At 37.7% G+C, this 19,097-nt stretch overlaps 1 protein-coding gene across 4 annotated transcripts in view; it reads right to left on the reverse strand.

Moving 5' to 3' along the window:
* Positions 1-19,097, reverse strand: part of LOC106879984 (dehydrogenase/reductase SDR family member 6) — a 167,604-nt gene that overhangs the window by 64,481 nt on the left and 84,026 nt on the right. For all 4 annotated transcript variants that reach the window (XM_089338872.1, XM_089338873.1, XM_014929757.3 and 1 more), the window contains exon 2: positions 7,996-8,082. In XM_089338872.1, the coding sequence (XP_089194998.1) occupies positions 7,996-8,082 (87 nt within the window). The remainder of the gene's footprint in view (positions 1-7,995; positions 8,083-19,097) is intronic.

Consider the following 19,097-nt stretch of genomic DNA (forward strand, 5'->3'; position numbering starts at 1 on the left):
TAAGTACTTGTTCATTGCTATTGTGGAGGTCTTATAGCACAGTTCTACCTGCATTATCCCTCTACCCCCATTACTTCTAGGTAGGTACAGACGATCAACGTCTACTTTTGGGTGGTGCATGTTCTTAGATGTTAGTAGTTTTCTTGCTTTCCTGTTCAGGTGTTGGAATTCTGTAAGAATCTAGTTAATGATGTTAAAACTATATTGAACTACTAGAAGTACCAGGGTGTTAATGACTTCGATGCGATTTTTGGAGTTGAGTTCAATTTTTTGTATGAGTTATATTCTTCTGCAATACTCCTTTCATATTTTTTCCTTCATGGTAGCATGATGTATTCCATCGCCTTCGTTTATCCCCAGGTATCTATAACTGTATTGTGGGTTAAGCTCCTTGATGGTCGTATCGGTGTCTAATTTAAGCTGTTTACTTGAGCTTGTCTCTTACAAAAGTTGCTTTAGCACACTTATCAAGACCAAAATCCACCCCGATATCATTGTTGAACTCTTTAGCAGTTGCTTACAGCCCTACTAGCTCATCGTCATTCCCAGTAAACAGCTTCAGAACGTCCATATAAAACACTATAATTTACTGTAATATTATACATTTTGAACCCACACCTGGTGTTACTCAGTTCGTTTGAGAGTGGGATCAGTGCTATGCAAAAGAGTAATGGGGAGAGGGAGTCATCTTGAAAGATGCCTCGTTTGCTGTTGATGTTGTTAGATTGGCTTATCCCCTTACTATGGATTAGAAGGAGACATGTATTCCACTTGGCCATGCTATCTTGTAAGAATTTGGAGACTACAGCAAAGATCTTGTATATCTCAAGGACCTTGAGTAGCCAAGTATTATTATTATTATTATTATTATTATTATTATTATTGAGGCGATGAGGCGGCATAATCGTTAGCAGGGTGAACGAAATGTGGTATTTCGCCCGTTGCTACGTTCTGAGTTCAAATTCCGCCGAGGTTGACTTTGCCTTTCATCCTTTCGGAGTCGATAAAATAAGTAGCAGTTGAACACTCGGGTCGATGTAATTGACTCATCCCTACCTCCTATAAACGATGGGCTACAGCAAATATTCTGCTTAATACCACAGATTTGCTTGTCAGTTGTTTGACCTTAACCAGTTGAGCATGTCCCTTGGTGGCTGACGATATGAGCAACTCTGATCATGAGCAGAAGTAGTGTGGGAGCATCATAGCCATGTGTTGAGAGGAATTCTTTGGGGTTTGAATAATTCACCTTTGGAAACATGGGTGTTTTGCTCAACATCCTTAAACAAACCTTATTCAGGGACCTTTTGAGCGGGATGGGCTACTCGACCTGAAGAAAATTCTAACTGGGTCTCACCTGCGATGTCATGCGCTGTTTATCTTGATATGAGAACACCATGTCGCGCACACATGGTTGTAATGCATATGCCCGGTATACCCTTATCAGAAGGATAGTCATGATGGGTATAATGGGCTTCGTATATTTTACCCCAGTGTCACTTTGATGGCATGCACTGCTCTCTCACTCAATGATAATAATAATAATAATAATAATAATAATAATAATAATAATAATAATAATAATAATAATAATAATTATTATTATTATTATTATTATTATTATTATTATTATTATTATTATTATTATTATTATTATTATTATTAGTATAATGTTTTTTTCCTCTTTCTTCAAAGTTTCTTCTATTTCTTGCCGAGTGTTTTCCGTATACCTAGGGCAGAGAAGCTCATTGTATGCATTTCCAGTTTACACACGCAAATTCACAAATAAAATATGTTTTGGCTAAGGAATCTATCTGTTTTTCAGATTTCCCCAGATAATTTCAGGTCATCCATAAACAGAAGATGGTTCGATGATAGGCCTTTCTTCCCACATTGGTAACCCATCTTAACTTTCCTAATTGTCATTGTTATGGATATTAGTACAATTACAAAAAGTAACGGAGAAAACGAGTGACCTTGGAAGATTGTCTGTTTAATATTAACTTCTCCAAGGAATACATTACTTGAGGTCAATTTGGTTTTCCATTCTTTCATGCCTTGCATCAGAAAATTTGTGATGTTGTCAGCAACACCAAATATCTGCAGGCATTCAATGATCCAAGAATGAGGCACCGTATCATATGCCTTCTTAAAGTCAATCCAAGCCATAGACATGTTTTATGATGTTTTTCACAATGCCTCAAAACTGTTTTATCTATGACCAGGTGATCCTTGGTACCCTGAGAACTCTTCCTACATCCTTTTTGTTCCCTTGATAGTATTTCGTCCTGTGCTAGGAAAGCGTATGTTTCTGCCGCACATACTCCGGTGAGTATCTTCCAGATTATGTTTAGGCATGCTATGGGACGGTAGTTTCCCATAATATTCCCCTTTCTTCTATCTTTCATTACAAATGTTGTCCTCCCAGTCACCATCCATGCGGGGATTGTACCTTTCTGGATAAACTCATTCAATTGGGCTGCTAGTCTTTCATGCACCGCGTGGCATCTCTTCAGCCAGAAACCATGAATCCGATCCGATCCGGGGGCTTCCCAGTTTGGCACTTTATCCACTTGTTCTTTCACATCACTTGTGCTTATAATATTCTTTTGTTTCTTTCCTCATTGCAATTCTGTCTTGATAGTTCCTATCCATATCGCATCCCTTTTATGCACCACATTGTTTCCCCATAATCCACTCCAGAACTCCTTGGCTTGATTTGCATCAGGAACAACATTTTCTCCATTGTCTCCTTCTAACGTTTATTATTATTATTATTATTATTATTATTATTATTATTATTATTATTATTATTATTATTATTGTTCAGTAGTTTTATTTTTATAACGTGCTTTCACTTCACTACCGAGCGCAGCTCTGTGTTCCTTGGGTATGTGCTGTTATTATTATTATTATTCAGTAGTTTTATTTTTATAACGTGCTTTCACTTCACTACCGAGCGCAGCTCTGTGCGCCTTGGGTATGTGCTGTGGTTTGCTGTGGTGCTCTTATGTTTACTGTATTGAAAGTGTTTTGCGTAGAATGCGTGCAGTACCCAGTAGTGCAATTTTCTGTATGTTATATATATTTGTAAGTCCTGCTATTTTTGTTATGTATTTGTCTGAATATTTTTTTTATTATACCTAAGGCACCTACTATGATAGGAATTGTTTCTGTTTTTAGATTCCACATTCGAGTTATCTCTATTTCCAGGTCTTTGTATTTTGAAAGTTTTTCCATTTCTTTTAGAGAAACGTTGTCATCTGCTGGTATTGATGACAATTAGAAAGCATTTTTTTTCTTCATGATCTTTGACAACTATATCTGGTCTATATTCCTTAATTTCTCTATCTGTGTGTATTGGCATATCCCAGAGTATGGTTGCTTTCTCGTTTTCTGTGACCTTTTCTGGCGTGTGTTTATACCATCTTTTTTCTGTTGTTATTCCATAATGTTGGCATAGCTTCCAGTGTATATAGGTCCCAGCTCTGTCGTGTCTGTGAATATATTCCTTCTTAGCCAGGACTGGGCAGCCAGAGATAATATGATTTATTGTTTCTTGTCGATCTCCACATATTCTACAGTTACTTGTTATATTTCTTTTCATTATGTGTTTTTGGTAATTTCTGGTGGGGAGGCTTTGGTCTTGTGCAGCAATTAAAAATCCTTCAGTCTCTGCTTTGAGTCCTGAGCTTCTCAGCCATTGCTGGGATTTTTCTCTGTCTATTTCTTTCGCATTTAGTTTAGCCCAGTATTTACCATGTAGGGGCTTTTCTTGCCATCGTTTTATCATGGTCCGTTGCTGTTCTAGTTTTAGTTTGGATTTCATTTGTTTTATAGCTTTTGTTGTTTCTTCTTCTTCTTCGTATTTGTTAGGTAGATTGATTTCTTGTTTGTATTTGTCAGCTTCCTTAAATAATGAAAACAGTTTTTTGTTTTGCTCGTGTTTTGTGGCTACTTGTATTAGTATCCCTTGCTTCTGGAGTAGGTATTTTTGCAGTCCTATGGTGGTTATTTTATAATAGTTTTCTAGCTGTATAAGACCCCTGCCACCTTCTGTGCGTTGTATATATAGCCTTTCTATGTCAGATTTTGGGTGGTGCATCCTATATCCTGTCATTATTTTTCTTGTTTTCCTGTCTATTTTACATAGTTCGTTTAGTGTCCAGTTAAGGATGTTGTAGCTGTAGCTTATAACTGGGACAGCTAAAGTGTTGATACCCATTATCTTGTTTTTAGCATTGAGCTCTGTTTTTAGTATTGATCTAACTCGTCTATAGTACTCTTTCTTTATTTTTTCTTTCATTTGTGTATGTTGTATCCTATCTAGTTCATTGACTCCTAAATACTTATATGGTTGGCTTTCGTCTAGTTCTCTTATTTCATTGGCTTTATCTAGTGTTATATTGCTACTTTTAACTAATTTTCCTCTTTTCAGGGTTGCTTTGGCACATTTTTCTAATCCGAATTTCATTTCTATTTCCTTGGTAAAGCCGTGTACTGTCTGTAGTAGTGTTTCTAGCTCTTTGTCGTTTTTTGCATATAATTTTAGGTCATCCATATATAGAAGGTGGCTGACTGTTTTTCCATAGCATTTGTAACCGCATCCAGTTCTATTTAGCAATTCTGTTAAAGGTGTGAGTGCCAGGCAGAACAGGAGTGGAGAGAGCGTGTCTCCCTGGAATATTCCTCTTCTAATGGGGATGGCTTTCGTTTTCACAAGTCCCTCTTTTGTTTGGAGCTGTAGCACTGTCTGCCATTTGTTCATTGAGTGCTCTATGTATTTTATGATAATTGGTGCCACCTTGTTTATGGCTAGTGATTATTATTATTATTATTGTTGTTGTTGTTGTTGTTGTTGTTGTTGTTGTTGTTGCTGCTGTTATTATTATTATTTCATATATGCACAAGAGATTAGACCGTTGGAAAAGAAAAATCCCTAACATCGGGCTACAACAAGTAACCTTAAATGCCAAGAACTCTCCTAAACATAGCTGTCCCTAATAACACTGTTTTCTGGAGTTATACTAAACTGGATTTTATGCCTATTTCCGCTATCTATCTGTTAAAATCTGTAGTGATAGTTCCCAATGCACCTATAACTACGGGGATACATTTTACCCACCCTTTCCATACTCTCTGTAACTCAATAGCTAGGTCCTGATACTTTGCTGTTTCCTACATACCTCTCATTTTTAACTTTCTCATCATTTGGGACTGTAAAGTCCATTATCTGGCACTTTCTATTCCCTTTATCTGCTGCTACTACGAAATCAAGCCTTCTAGCTTCCATTGCTCTGTCTGTCTGAATGTTGAAGTCCCACATCTTATATTTCTTACTTTACTTGATTCATGTTCATACCATTTATCAGTATGCTCAAATCCTAACTTTCTACATAACTCCCAGTGGATTACTCTCCCTAGGTTGTCATATCTGTTCTTGTATTCTTTCTATGCCAGCATACTACTATATGAGTAACACTTTCTTCTTTTGATTTACATACCTGCTTTTTGTCAATCATCGCTATTATCTAACTAGACCTCAATCCTTGATCTTGAGCTGCTACTAACAAACTTTCTGTCTCCTTTTTCAGCCTTTCTTTCTGTAACCATAATCATGTCTCATTACTACTATTTTCTGCAATTATCTTTGGGAATCTACCATGCAAAACCTTCTGTTGCCAGTTAGTGTAACACAATTTATATATTTTTTGTATGTATGTATGTATGTATGTATGTATGCATGCATGTGTGCATGCATACATACATATATATAGAGATAGATAAAAATATATATTTATATATATAAATATATTATATATATATACATGCATACATACAACTATATATATATATATATATATATATATATATATATATATACATATGTATGTATGTATGTATGTATGTATATATATATATATATATATATATATATATATATATATATATATATATATATATATATATACATACATACATACATACATACATACATATATATATACATATATATATATATATATATATATATATATATATATATATATACATATATATATACATACATGCACATACATATACATACATATATATATTATATATATACATGCATAGGCGTAGGAGTGGCTGAAAATCCAAATCTGATATGATTGTTATTGAATATTTTTGCATATCTAGTGTTTTTAAAGTTTTTATTTATAATCAGGTGAAGGAGTGGCTGTGTGGTAAGTAGCTTGCTTCCAACCACATGGTTCTGGGTTCAGTCCCACTGCGTGGCACCTTGATCTAGTGTCTTCTACTTTAGCCTCGGGCCGACCAAAGCCTGTGGGTGGATTTGGTAGACGGAAACTGAAAGAAGCCCGTCGTATAAATGTGTATGTATATATATATATATATATATATATATATATATATATATATATATGTATATATGTCTGTGTGTGTGTGTGTGTGTGTGTGTGTGTGTGTGTGTATCATGGTATGATAGCCACAAATACCAGAGCGTCATGTTCATCGACACCACCCCTAGAGGAGAACTGACGTACCGCTTTAGAAGGGCTCTAGACAAACTTAAGCTAAGAATTAAGGTTGTTGAACGGCCAGGCAACCCTATCAAATCCCTTATCGGTAGAACCTACCCTTTCAGTAGAACCCCTTGCACTGATAGGAACTGTACTGTGTGTAGATTTAGTCCACAAACAAACTGTAAAGCCGGAAATGTGGTCTATAGTATAGGATGTACAGAGGTACGATGCAGTAACAAGACAACGACGTATGTAGGGGAAACAGCACGGAGAATAGGAAAACGAGTAAATTAACATTGGATGGAACTTAAGGAAGAGAAGAGCTCATCAGTTCTGTAGCAGCACGCTGAGCAGAAACACGGAGGCTCACTCAACAACATAGAAGTTAAAATCTTATCCACACATAGAACAGACACAGCACTTAGACAAATTACATAAGCTTCACAAATAATAGAAGATAAACCTAGCCTGAATAGGAAACTGGAATGGAACACAAGCACACCGCCCCCCCCCGCCCCCCAACAAACCACAACATATGACAATAAAATCCCCATAAACTTATAACAATATGAACAAAATATGATACAATACATCGATAAACAAATAAAATTCAATAACTACATATTAACAAAATTAAATTAAATACAAAAAACAAACAAAACAACACAACAATAAAAGAGGTATAAACACATGAACAAATAAATAAAAACAAATGAAACGAACATGTATTAACAGGGGATACAGATAATACAAGCATTCCCCATACACACACATGCACTTACAAAACATAGACAAACATAGACACACACATAGGGATACGTATGCGCAAATATAGGCACATACAATAGGAATACAAAATACAAAATGGCTGATCGTTAGCAAGGAGGGACACACATATAAGAAAGAAGAAAGCAAAGGACCACTGATGAGGTCACAGAAGTGTGACGAAAGAACTCTGACCGAAATACAATTAATGTAATATAAAGCTGAAGCAAATTAACACCAAATATATAGTGCGTGTGTTTTTATTGGCAACATGACCATCCCCAAATACAACACTATATATATATATATATATATATATATATATATATAAACAATATATGAGTATATGCATATATATGTACATGTATGTATATACGTTCATCCACATGTACATATAGATACATAACTGGGTACATGACGTGGCAAAAGAACAAGGACAATATAAATACATAGATGCATACATACATACATACATATTTACATATATATATATATATCACACACGCAGATATATATATATATATATATATATATATATATATATAGAGAGAGAGAGAGAGAGAGAGAGAGAGAGAGAGAGAGAGAGAGACAGACAGATAGAAATGTGTGTATGTATGTACGTATGTATGTTTGGATGTGTGTATATTTTTAAACGTGGAAAGCGGAGAAAGATTGCTATTAGTAAGAAGAATTTGTATCTCACCAAAGCTGTAGCTAAGCCTATTCCTTGTGCTGCTGCTGTAATCACAGCCACTTTACCACGAAGGCGTCCCATTGATGAATGCAAAATCTGAAAGAAGAAACGAGGGTACTTAATATACTTTTCTTGTAATTTAACTATACTGTATTTTTTCCCGGTAATGTCTAGAGAAGGACATTGCTGCATCAATCTCGTCTTGTTATATTTGCATAAAAAGAGTAGAAATAGATTGTAATAAACAGTGGTTTTGTGCTCGGTCAAAAAGATATATTTTGTTATACATCAAATATAAACTAAGTGTGAATGAGCAGGTTTGTAGATCGCTGGTTGATACGTCAGTGGTATAGTTTTATAAAAATTTGCAGCATAGTAATTCATTGTGGTAAGGGAAGAACTGTCTATATATGAATATTGATGAGAGTTTTGAATGATCAGAAATGAAATCTAGCTCACCATATAGAACAATCCATCCATTTCTTTGCATCAATGAAACTTTTTATTATTATTATTATTATTATTATTATTATTATTATTATTATTATTATTATTATTATTATTAAGGCAGTGAGCTGGCAGAATAGTTAGCTCACCGGAGAAAATGCTTAGCGGCATTTCGTCCGTCTCAACGTTCTCAATTCAATTTCTGCTGAGGTCGATTTTGCTTCTCATCTTTTGGAGTCGATAAAATAAGTACGAGTTGAACAGTTGGATCGATGTAACTGACTTATTCCCTCCCCAAAATCGCTGACCTTGTACCAAAATTTCTTTGGAGATGTTTTGCTTGTACCAAAATTTGAAACCGTTATTATTATTGGTGTTGTTATTTGTTCACCTATCGACACGCCTTGCACACCACTCCCATAAGTATGTTATTATTTCTTTTGTTACACAAAGTTATGTATTGAGCATTTGCAATCGTTTTAGAGATAAACCAGGATTTTAAGGAGCTGGTTAGTTTTCTCCATCAGTAATCCTTATGGGACTAAATTTGGATTTGTTTAGCAAATATACCCCTCAATTTTTTGTTTACAAAAGCAAGATAGTTTATGAAGATTGTCTGTTTACTGAAAAGAACAGCCAGCTATCCACAGAACGTCCAAAGTGTAGAAATCAGTGACAGCTGCAACAGCAACAACACTACGGGAAATGTATGAAGCTAACTTCCGTTGCTAAAAGTGTCAACATCATCATCACCATCACCATCACCATCATAGGTAACAACAAAAGACAACAACAGTGACAATAAAGCAACAACAACACTAGTGAGAACACTGCCACGCCCTTCACCTCCACCATTAGCGACAGCAAGATCGAAAAATACCTTGGACAAGTCTGGGAGATAAAAACTTGTGTCGGCCGTGTGAGACGCTTTGGTACAGTTGAAGTGAGATTCCTATCCGAAGAGAAAGTCAAAGAAAGTGCAGCAGCATCTTTAAAAGGAAGAATTGAGGCTAATTCCGACGTTGGAGAGTGATTAAAATATGGGCAGCAGAGGTATCATCAGAAGTAGACATCGTTTCAATGGTGACAGCCGTATTATAACGGCATAGAGAATAAAATAATTCTCCAAGTCACAAAATGGGAAACGAAAATTGGTCAGGCACAGGAATGGAGCTATTGATACTGACCGACTAGAACAGTATCAAAGCTATCCCTGACCTGTCCAATCACGCTAATGGTACACAGCTTTTCGTAGCGGTCGAGGACAGAAAACCGAGATGCCACATTTGTGGCGAGACAAACCACTTAAAGGCTTTCTGTCCCAGGCAAAGAGAAGGAAAACCCCTGCTGCTGTAGACACCTATAGCACAACAACATTAGCATCAAAAGCAACTGCAGCAGTATCAACAACACCAACAGTAAGAGTAGCAGGAGAAAGAGTCATTCAGCATCAGCAGCAAGCAACAATACCATACCCGAGAAAAGCAATAACATCGCCTACACAATCGCAACCGAGAGTAACCTCACACACACCAGATCAACAGTCTAGAAATGTGCGACTGTGCAGACATACCCCTCCCCACTACTACAAATTTCTCCATCTGTGAAAATTCGTCTAGTGAGGAAAACAGTTCGGGAAAACCACCAGAAAGGATTCTGGTGAAAGGAAAAATATTGCAAAATAAAAAGCTTCGTACAAGACTAAAAACAACCAACAAACACCAATGCATTTATAAACATCTCCAACATTAAAACACCTTAAAAGATGAAAACACGTCAAAAGACCAACAATATGAACAGCGGTCCTTACACTGTCAGAGAAACAAAGAACTTAATAAACATGTTCAAACCTATCTAGACAATTCTCTAAATAAATCGCCCCCACCCCACCCCTCGCATAACATTTAATTTCACTTGAAAATTATAAAAACAACGAAACAAATTTACGACAAGCTAAAAGCAAAACATCCCCAAAGAATGGGAGATTTCCGTGTGTCTACAAACAAAAGGCTCTACAAAGTAATGCTTGTGGCGACACCCACAAATAGCCAGAACGACAGAAATAAGGAAAATGATTCTCTTCATTCTCCCTCTCTCTTACAAACATAGCCTTGCTCAGAATCGGCAATATAAATGCACGCCACCTGGTGTCGCCTTGGAAACAGAGTCACCTACTCAATGACTCAGGTCACTAAGTATAGATGCTTATGGCTAATAGTGAGATCGGATTTTCTAATCGTCAAGCTTTCATGTCCATTATCTGCATGTCAGCCGGGAAGGAGTAGGTAGGTGTAACTGCGGTGTTGTTTTAGAAAGGTCTGGGCCTCAAGATATAGGCCATCTTCCTGGACCCAGATGATTAATTGGTGGTCCTGCATGTGAACATTAGCGACGGGGATGCTTTCAAACTGGTGGCTGTTTATGCTCCGACAGGGATTAGACAGCTAGATTTCATCAGACGTCTGGAGGTTTTCCTGGGAACGTCTCGATCTTTAATGCTAATGGGTGACTAGAATGTCATCTTGGACGCACGTTTACATTGTGTGTGACTAACTGTGGCTAATTGTTTGCAAAAGCCTCGCAAATCTATTCGTATGTTTTCAACTGTCTGACAGGTACTGGCGGTGTTTCCCGAATGTGCTAGTATGGACATGGACGAACCGCATTGGGTTATCTTGGTCGATCTAGGTAGAGAAGTCTGCAGGCCAGGACAGCACAGTATACTAGAAGTTCTTGTTCCTATACTAAAAAGGATTATAATAATAATAATAATTGGTCCTTTTCGCCTATGCAGACGATAAATTTAGCTTAGAGGTCACTTAATCTAACATATCAGGGACTTCCTTTCTTGCAGCTTCTTTCATGGTTGATTTTTCCTATGATTTAAGCGCAGCTTCTGTCACAGTACTTGCATACCAAGAGGTTGGCTCGGCGCTCTGCATTTCTGTTGTTTTTCTTTCGCCGCTGACGCTTCTCAACTTGTTTGTTTTTGTAGCTGCTGTCTAGCGAAGCAGTTCCCTCCTTCACCACAGTCCTCCATGTTGTTCTGTCTTCAGCCCTCTCCTCCCAGGTGCTGACATCCACCTCACACTTGGACAAACTAGTTTTGCAAGTGTCCTTATACCTCAGTTTTGGTCTTCCTCTTGGTCTCTTGCCCTGGGCCAGTTCTCCATAGAGCAGTTGCTTCGGGGTTCGATGGTCATCCATTCTCCTGACATTCCCCAGCTACCGCAGTCTTCTCATACACAAGATAGCTGTCATGATTTGAAGATTCGCCTGAGCCAGCACTTCAACATTGGTGACCTTGTCACGCCATGTTAGGCCTAAGATCTTGCGGAGACATCTGAGATGGAAAATGCCGAGGCACCTTTCTTGCCTGCTGTACAAGGTCCATGTTTCAAATCCATAGAGGAGTGTGCTGAGAACACATGCTTCATGAATCCTGATCTTTGTCTTGATGTCTAATCTCTTGTTCTTCCATACTCGTTTTGTCAGCCTTCCAAAAGTTGTTGCTGCCTTCCCTATCCTGACGTTAATCTCATCAACAAGTGAAGCAGTAGAGGAAACGATAGACCCTAAAGAGCAGAACCTGTCCACTGTCTCAAGCTCTTTGTCATCAAGCTTGATATGGCCTTTCACTGCGCCCACCTGAGTGAGAATGATTGTCTTCTTTACACTGATGACCAAATCGAAGGCCTTGCATACTGATGATAGCTGGTCCATCATTATTTGTAGAGTTAATTCACTGTGAGCAACAAGTACTGCATCGTCGGCGAATCGGCGAAGAGAAAGTCTCTTATTGTTGCTCTATTGATCTTGGTCTTGGCCCGAAGTCTAGAAAGATCAAAGAGTGACCCACCAGTTCTCCAACAAAGGTAGACATCTCCCAGCAACTCTTGAAATGCATACTGCAGAAATACAGCAAAGTAAGTGCTGAAAAGGATTGGTGTTAAGACACAACCTTGTTTTACTCCGCTGTTGATGTTGAAGCTATTTGATATTAAACTGTCAAACTGAATGGTGGCTTCATGTCATCATGGAACGAAACAATGAGCTGCGGTAGTAAAGGGGGACAGCCATATTTTCCAAGCACCATGTACAGTCCTGATCTGCTGAATGTATCAAATGCCTTTGTCAGATCGACAAATGCTATATATAGTGGTAATTGCTGCTCCTGGCATTTGTAGTTGACGAATGGAGAAGATCATATCCATTGTTGAGCGGTTAGATCTAAAACCGCACTGGCTCTCTGGTAGAACTCTTTCTGCTAGCTTCTGAAGTCGTTTCAGAATGATCCTCGCAAAAGCTATTCCAGTGATGCTCAGAAGTGAGATGCCTCTGTAGTTATTGCAATCTCCTTTGTCCCCTTTATTTTTGTAGAGTGTGGTGATCTTGGGATATCTCATATCCTGTGGAATTTTTACTTCCACCCAACACGTCTGTAGTAACTTGTATAAATGTGGAAGGAGGGCATCTTCATTCTCTTTTAACACTTCAGCAGGTGTATTGTCATTTCCGGGTGCTTTTCCGCTTGCAAGTTCATCGATTGCAGTGGAGAGTTCTTCTTCCGTTGGTGGTATATCAAGTTCTGTCATTTCGGGGAGCTGAGAATGGCCCCATCAAGCTGTCAATCAACATCTCGCTCCTTTTATCATCATCATCATCATCATCATCTTCATCTTCATCATCATCATCATCATCATCATCATCATTTTTATTTTTATTATTGAGACAGCGATCTTGCAGAACCGTTAGAACGCCGGGCAAAATGCTTAGCGGTATTTCGTCCGTCTTTACGTTCTGAATTCAAATTCCGCCGAGGTCGACTTTGTCTTTCATCCTTCCGAAGTCGATAAATTAAGCACCAGTTGAGTACTGGGGTCGATGTAATCGACTAGTCCCCTACCCCGCAAGTTCAGGTCTTGTGGAAAGGATTAGTGACAAAGCAAACAAAAAGACCACGTGGTACAATACCTACAAGTTCCAGGGAGTAATATTTGTGGACGCCACACCACACGGAGAACTGGCCCGCAGATTTCGAAAAATCCTCAAAAGTACCAAGTTGAGGATAAATATTATAGAAAAACCAGGGAGATCAATTAGATCAATAATATGTAAAACATATCCCTTCAGAAGAACAAGGTGTGTTGAGGAGAGTTGCATTGTGTGCAAAGCCAGAAATGTAGTCTACAAAATAAGCTGTATGGATGGTGAGTGTAAAAATAGAAACACGACATACATAGGTGAGACGGCAAGAAGTTTGGCTGAGCGTGTAAACGAACATTGGAGGGACTATAATAATCAAAAACAAACCTCGGTGCTCTACCAGCATGCCAAAGAACAACATGGTGGTGTACTGGATAGAATTAGCATAGAAATCCTGTCTAGACACCCCGGTGACGCATCGTTGCGACAAATACAGGAGTCGGTCCTCATAACTGAAACGCAACCAATTTTAAACACCAAATACACGTAGATGAGGGCCTTACAATTGCCCATGGTTGCATGTGTTGTTCACACATATGATGCGGAATATGAACGTAAATAAATTAATTAAAAAGTCTCTATCTGATCTGATATAAACGAAATTGTTACAAACACACATATGGACGCACATACTTACATATAAGCACGAACACATAAGTGCGTGCACACATATGAGCGTGCACACATACGAGCTTGCACACACTCACATGCTCATACCAAACAGTTTCGAAACAACGCCAAAACAACGCCAGATCATATATTCAAAATAAATGGAAGTGGAGAGACAAGTTACTGAAGAGATTGCAAGAGTGCAATGAAATAATTTAACAAAAAACTATATAAATTAATAAAGGACTGAACCAGTGCGTGTGTTTATTACCGGCATAATGCCTCTCCCAAGGTTTAATTGTATTTCTTTCAACACACGTATCCACATCAAGAATCTTGCACACGAAATACACATACAAAATTATTATTGTTGTTATTATTATTATTATTATTATTATTATTGAGGGCGCATAGGTTAGTAGTTAGGGTGTTGCACTCACAATCTAGCGATCATGATTTCATTTCCTAAACCGGGTTGTGCGTTGTGTTCTTGAGCAAAACACTTCATCTCAGGCTGCTCTACAATCACTTCGGCACTTGTGACACATTGCGCCACTGTTCAAACAACATCGGTTTGATGGAGAGAGTGTGCTAATACGCAACACAGACATTCGACTATAAACAGATCTTTTGTGTAAGTCTTTCGGAAAAAGTTGAGCGCTCATACATCTTCTTCGACGAGAGAGTCTGTCATTATTTTTATTATTATTATTATTTTATGTTTGACTTTTGTTTTGCATTTGTACAAGTTGGATCCAAGTCTCACCCAGAGACCTCAAGAGACAACAAGTTAGAAGTTCATGTAGGTGTTATTATTATTATTATTATTATTATTATTATTACTATCATTGAGTGAGAGAGCAGTGCATGCCATCAAAGTGACACTGGGTAAAATATACGAAGCCCATTATACCCGTCATGACTACCCGTCTGATAAAAGTACACTAGGCACATACATCACAACCATATGTGCGCGACATGGTGATCTCATATCAAGATAAACAGCACATGAGCTTGCAAGTGGGGCCCAGTTAGAATTTTCTTCAGGTCGAGTAGCCCATCCCGCTCAAAAGGTGCCTGAATAAGGGTTGTCTAAGGATGTTGAGCAAAACACCCATGTTTCCAAAAGTGAATTATTCAAACCCCATCATCATCATCATCATCATCATCATCGTCATCATCCAGTAGTCTTATTTTTATCATGTGCTTTCACTGCACTACCGAGCGCAGCTCTGTGTGCCTTGGGTATGTGCCGTGGTTTGTTGTGATTCTCTTTTAGTTACTGTATTGAAAGTGTTTTACGTAGGATGTATGCGGTGCATAGTAATGCTATTTTCTGTATGTTATATATATTTGTTAGTCCTAGCGTTTTTGTTATGTATTTGTCTGAATATTTTTTATCATACCTAATGCGCCTATTATGATAGGAATTGTTTCTGTTTTTAGACTCCACATTCGAGTTACCTCTGTTGCCAGGTGTTTGTATTTTGAAAGTTTCTCCATTTCTTTTAGAGAAACGTTATCATCTGTTGCTATTGATACATCAATTAGAAAGTATTTGTTTCTTGAAGATCTCTGAAAACTATATCTGGCCTATTGGCCTTAATTTCTCTATCTTTGTGTATTGGCATATCTCATGGTATGGTTTCTTTCTCATTTACTGTGACCTTTTCTGGCGTGTGTTTATACCATCTTTTTTCTGTTGTTATTCCATAGTGTTGGTATAACTTTCAGTGTATGTAGGTCCCAACTCTGTCATGTCTGTGAATATATTCTTTCTTAGCCAGGACTGGACAGCCAGAGACATATTCTGCAGGTTTTTGTTATGTTTCTTTTCATTACCCGTCTGATAAAAGTACACTAGGCACATACATCACAACCATATGTGCGCGACATGGTGATCTCATATCAAGATAAACAGCACATGAGCTTGCAAGTGGGGCCCAGTTAGAATTTTCTTCAGGTCGAGTAGCCCATCCCGCTCAAAAGGTGCCTGAATAAGGGTTGTCTAAGGATGTTGAGCAAAACACCCATGTTTCCAAAAGTGAATTATTCAAACCCCATCATCATCATCATCATCATCATCATCGTCATCATCCAGTAGTCTTATTTTTATCATGTGCTTTCACTGCACTACCGAGCGCAGCTCTGTGTGCCTTGGGTATGTGCCGTGGTTTGTTGTGATTCTCTTTTAGTTACTGTATTGAAAGTGTTTTACGTAGGATGTATGCGGTGCATAGTAATGCTATTTTCTGTATGTTATATATATTTGTTAGTCCTAGCGTTTTTGTTATGTATTTGTCTGAATATTTTTTATCATACCTAATGCGCCTATTATGATAGGAATTGTTTCTGTTTTTAGACTCCACATTCGAGTTACCTCTGTTGCCAGGTGTTTGTATTTTGAAAGTTTCTCCATTTCTTTTAGAGAAACGTTATCATCTGTTGCTATTGATACATCAATTAGAAAGTATTTGTTTCTTGAAGATCTCTGAAAACTATATCTGGCCTATTGGCCTTAATTTCTCTATCTTTGTGTATTGGCATATCTCATGGTATGGTTTCTTTCTCATTTACTGTGACCTTTTCTGGCGTGTGTTTATACCATCTTTTTTCTGTTGTTATTCCATAGTGTTGGTATAACTTTCAGTGTATGTAGGTCCCAACTCTGTCATGTCTGTGAATATATTCTTTCTTAGCCAGGACTGGACAGCCAGAGACATATTCTGCAGGTTCTTGTTATGTTTCTTTTCATTATATGCTTTTGGTTTCGTCTGCCGTTAAGTTCTGAGTTCAAATTCCGCCGAGATCGACTTTGCTTTTCACCCTTTCGGGGTCGATTCGGGATACCAGTTACGCTCTGGAGTCGATTTAATCGACTTAATCCCTTTGTCTGTCCTTGTTTGTCCCCTGTATGTTTAGTCCCCTGTAGGCAATAAAGAAATAATTATATGTTTTTGGTAATTTCTGTTGGGGAGGCTTTGGCCTTGTGCTGCAATTATCCTTCAGTCTTTGCTTTGAATCCTGAGTTTCCCAGCCATTGTTGGAATTTTGTTTTGCCTATTTCTTTTGCGTTTAGTTTAACCCAATATTCGCCGTGAAGGGGCTTTTCTTGCCATCTTTTTTTTATCATGATCCGTTGCTGTTCCAGTTTAATCTTGGATGTCAGTTGTTTTACAGCGTTTGATGTTTCTTCTTTTTGCTCATAGTTGTTAGGTAGTATGACTTCTTGTTTGTATTTCTCAGCTTCCTTAAAGACTGGAAACAGTTCTTTGTTTTGTTCGTGTTTTGTGGCTATTTGTATTAGTTTTCTTTGCTTCTGAAGTAGGTATTTTTGTAGTCCTATGGTGGTTATTTTGTTATAGTTTTCTAGCTGTATGAGGCTTCTACCACCTTCTAAACGTTGTATATATAACTTTTCTATGTAAGATTTTGGGTGGTGCATCCTAAATCCTGTCATTATTTTCCTTGTTTTCCTGTCTATTTGGATTAGTTCATTTAGTGTTCAGTTAAGGATATAGTAGCTGTAAGTTATAACTGGGACGGCTAGAGTGTTGATACCTATTATCTTGCTTTTCGCGTTTTCAGTTCTGTTTTCAGTACTAATCAACTCATCTATAGTATTCTTTTTTATTTTCTCTTTCATTTGTGTGTGTTGTATCGTATCTAGTTCATTGATTCCTAAATATTTTTGTCTGGCTTTGGTCTAATTCTCTTATTTCATTTGCTTTATCTGTTGTGATGTTGCTACTCTTAACTAGCTTTCCTTTTTTCAAGGTTGCTTTGGCACATTTTTTCTAAGTCAAATTTTATGTTTATTTCTTTGGTAAATACATGTACTGTCTGTAGTAATATTTCCAGCTGTTTATCATTTGTAGCGTACAGTTTTAGGTCATCCATATATAACAGGTGGCTGATTGTTTTGCTGTAACAGTTGGATTCACATCTAGTTCTATTTGCTATGTCAGATTAAGGTGTCAGTGCCAAGCAGAAGAGAAGTAGAGAGAACATGTCTCCCTGGAATATTACTCTTCTAATGGGAATGGCTTTGGTTTTTATGAGTCCCTCTTTTATCTGGAGTCGTAACACTGTCTGCTGTTTATTCATGGAATGTGTTATATCTCTTATGATTATTGGCGCTACCTTGTTCATGGCGAGTGTTTATAGGATCCATGTATGGGGAATACTATCAAAAGCCTTTCGGTATTCGATCCAGGCCATACTTAGACCCTTCTTTCTTTGGCTGTCTTCAGTTATGGCTTTATTGATCATTAGTTGATCAATAAAGCCGTATGTGCCCTTGCAGCATCCCTTCTGGAAACGTTGTTTTCTTCTACATGCTTGTTCATTCTCTTCGATATTATCGCGGTAAAAGCTTTGTAAATTGTAGGGAGACAAGTTATTGGTATGTAATTTTGTGGGTTTGCTGTTTCAGTGGATTTAGGAATTAGGATAGTTTTCCCTTCCATGAGCCATTCAAGCATAGTCTCTGGCTCTGCTAGTATGTCATTAAATTTCTCAGCCAGCTTTTTATGTGTTTCTGTCAGATATTTTAACCAGAAGTTGGGGATCATATCGTGCCCGAGTACCTTCCAGTTGCTTAGCTTTTGCAGTGCCAGGGTGACCTCTTCAGTTCTTATAGGGGTCCAGAGTTGTTCAGGTGCTTAGTTCGTTGTTTTGATAGACCTTTTCTGAGGTTGTTCTTTCACCGACCTCATTTCTTTCCAGAATTCTTCCACTTCTTCTACTGTTGGTGCTGCATTGATGTCCATTTCATTTTTGCCAAGTTCTTGGTAGAATCTTTTGGGGTTGGAGTTGAACTGTTTGTTGTGTTCAAAGAAACGTTGGCGTTTCTCATACCGACGGATTCTTTGTGCTTTGGTGAGGATATCTTGCTTTAGCTGTTCTTTTACCTCAGGTGTATCCTTTTCTGTAATTTTGTATCTTCACAGTATTTTTCTTTTCTTGCTGCTTAGTAGTGTTGATTGTCTACTAGTTTCGTTAAGGATTGCCAGATCTTTTCTCTTGTTTCTATCTTTTTCTGGGTATTATCTATCACAGAGTTTGTT

The sequence above is a fragment of the Octopus bimaculoides genome, chromosome 21 (genome assembly GCF_046866305.1).
Source record: "Octopus bimaculoides isolate indiv1 chromosome 21, ASM4686630v1, whole genome shotgun sequence".
Classification (NCBI taxonomy): domain Eukaryota; kingdom Metazoa; phylum Mollusca; class Cephalopoda; order Octopoda; family Octopodidae; genus Octopus; species Octopus bimaculoides.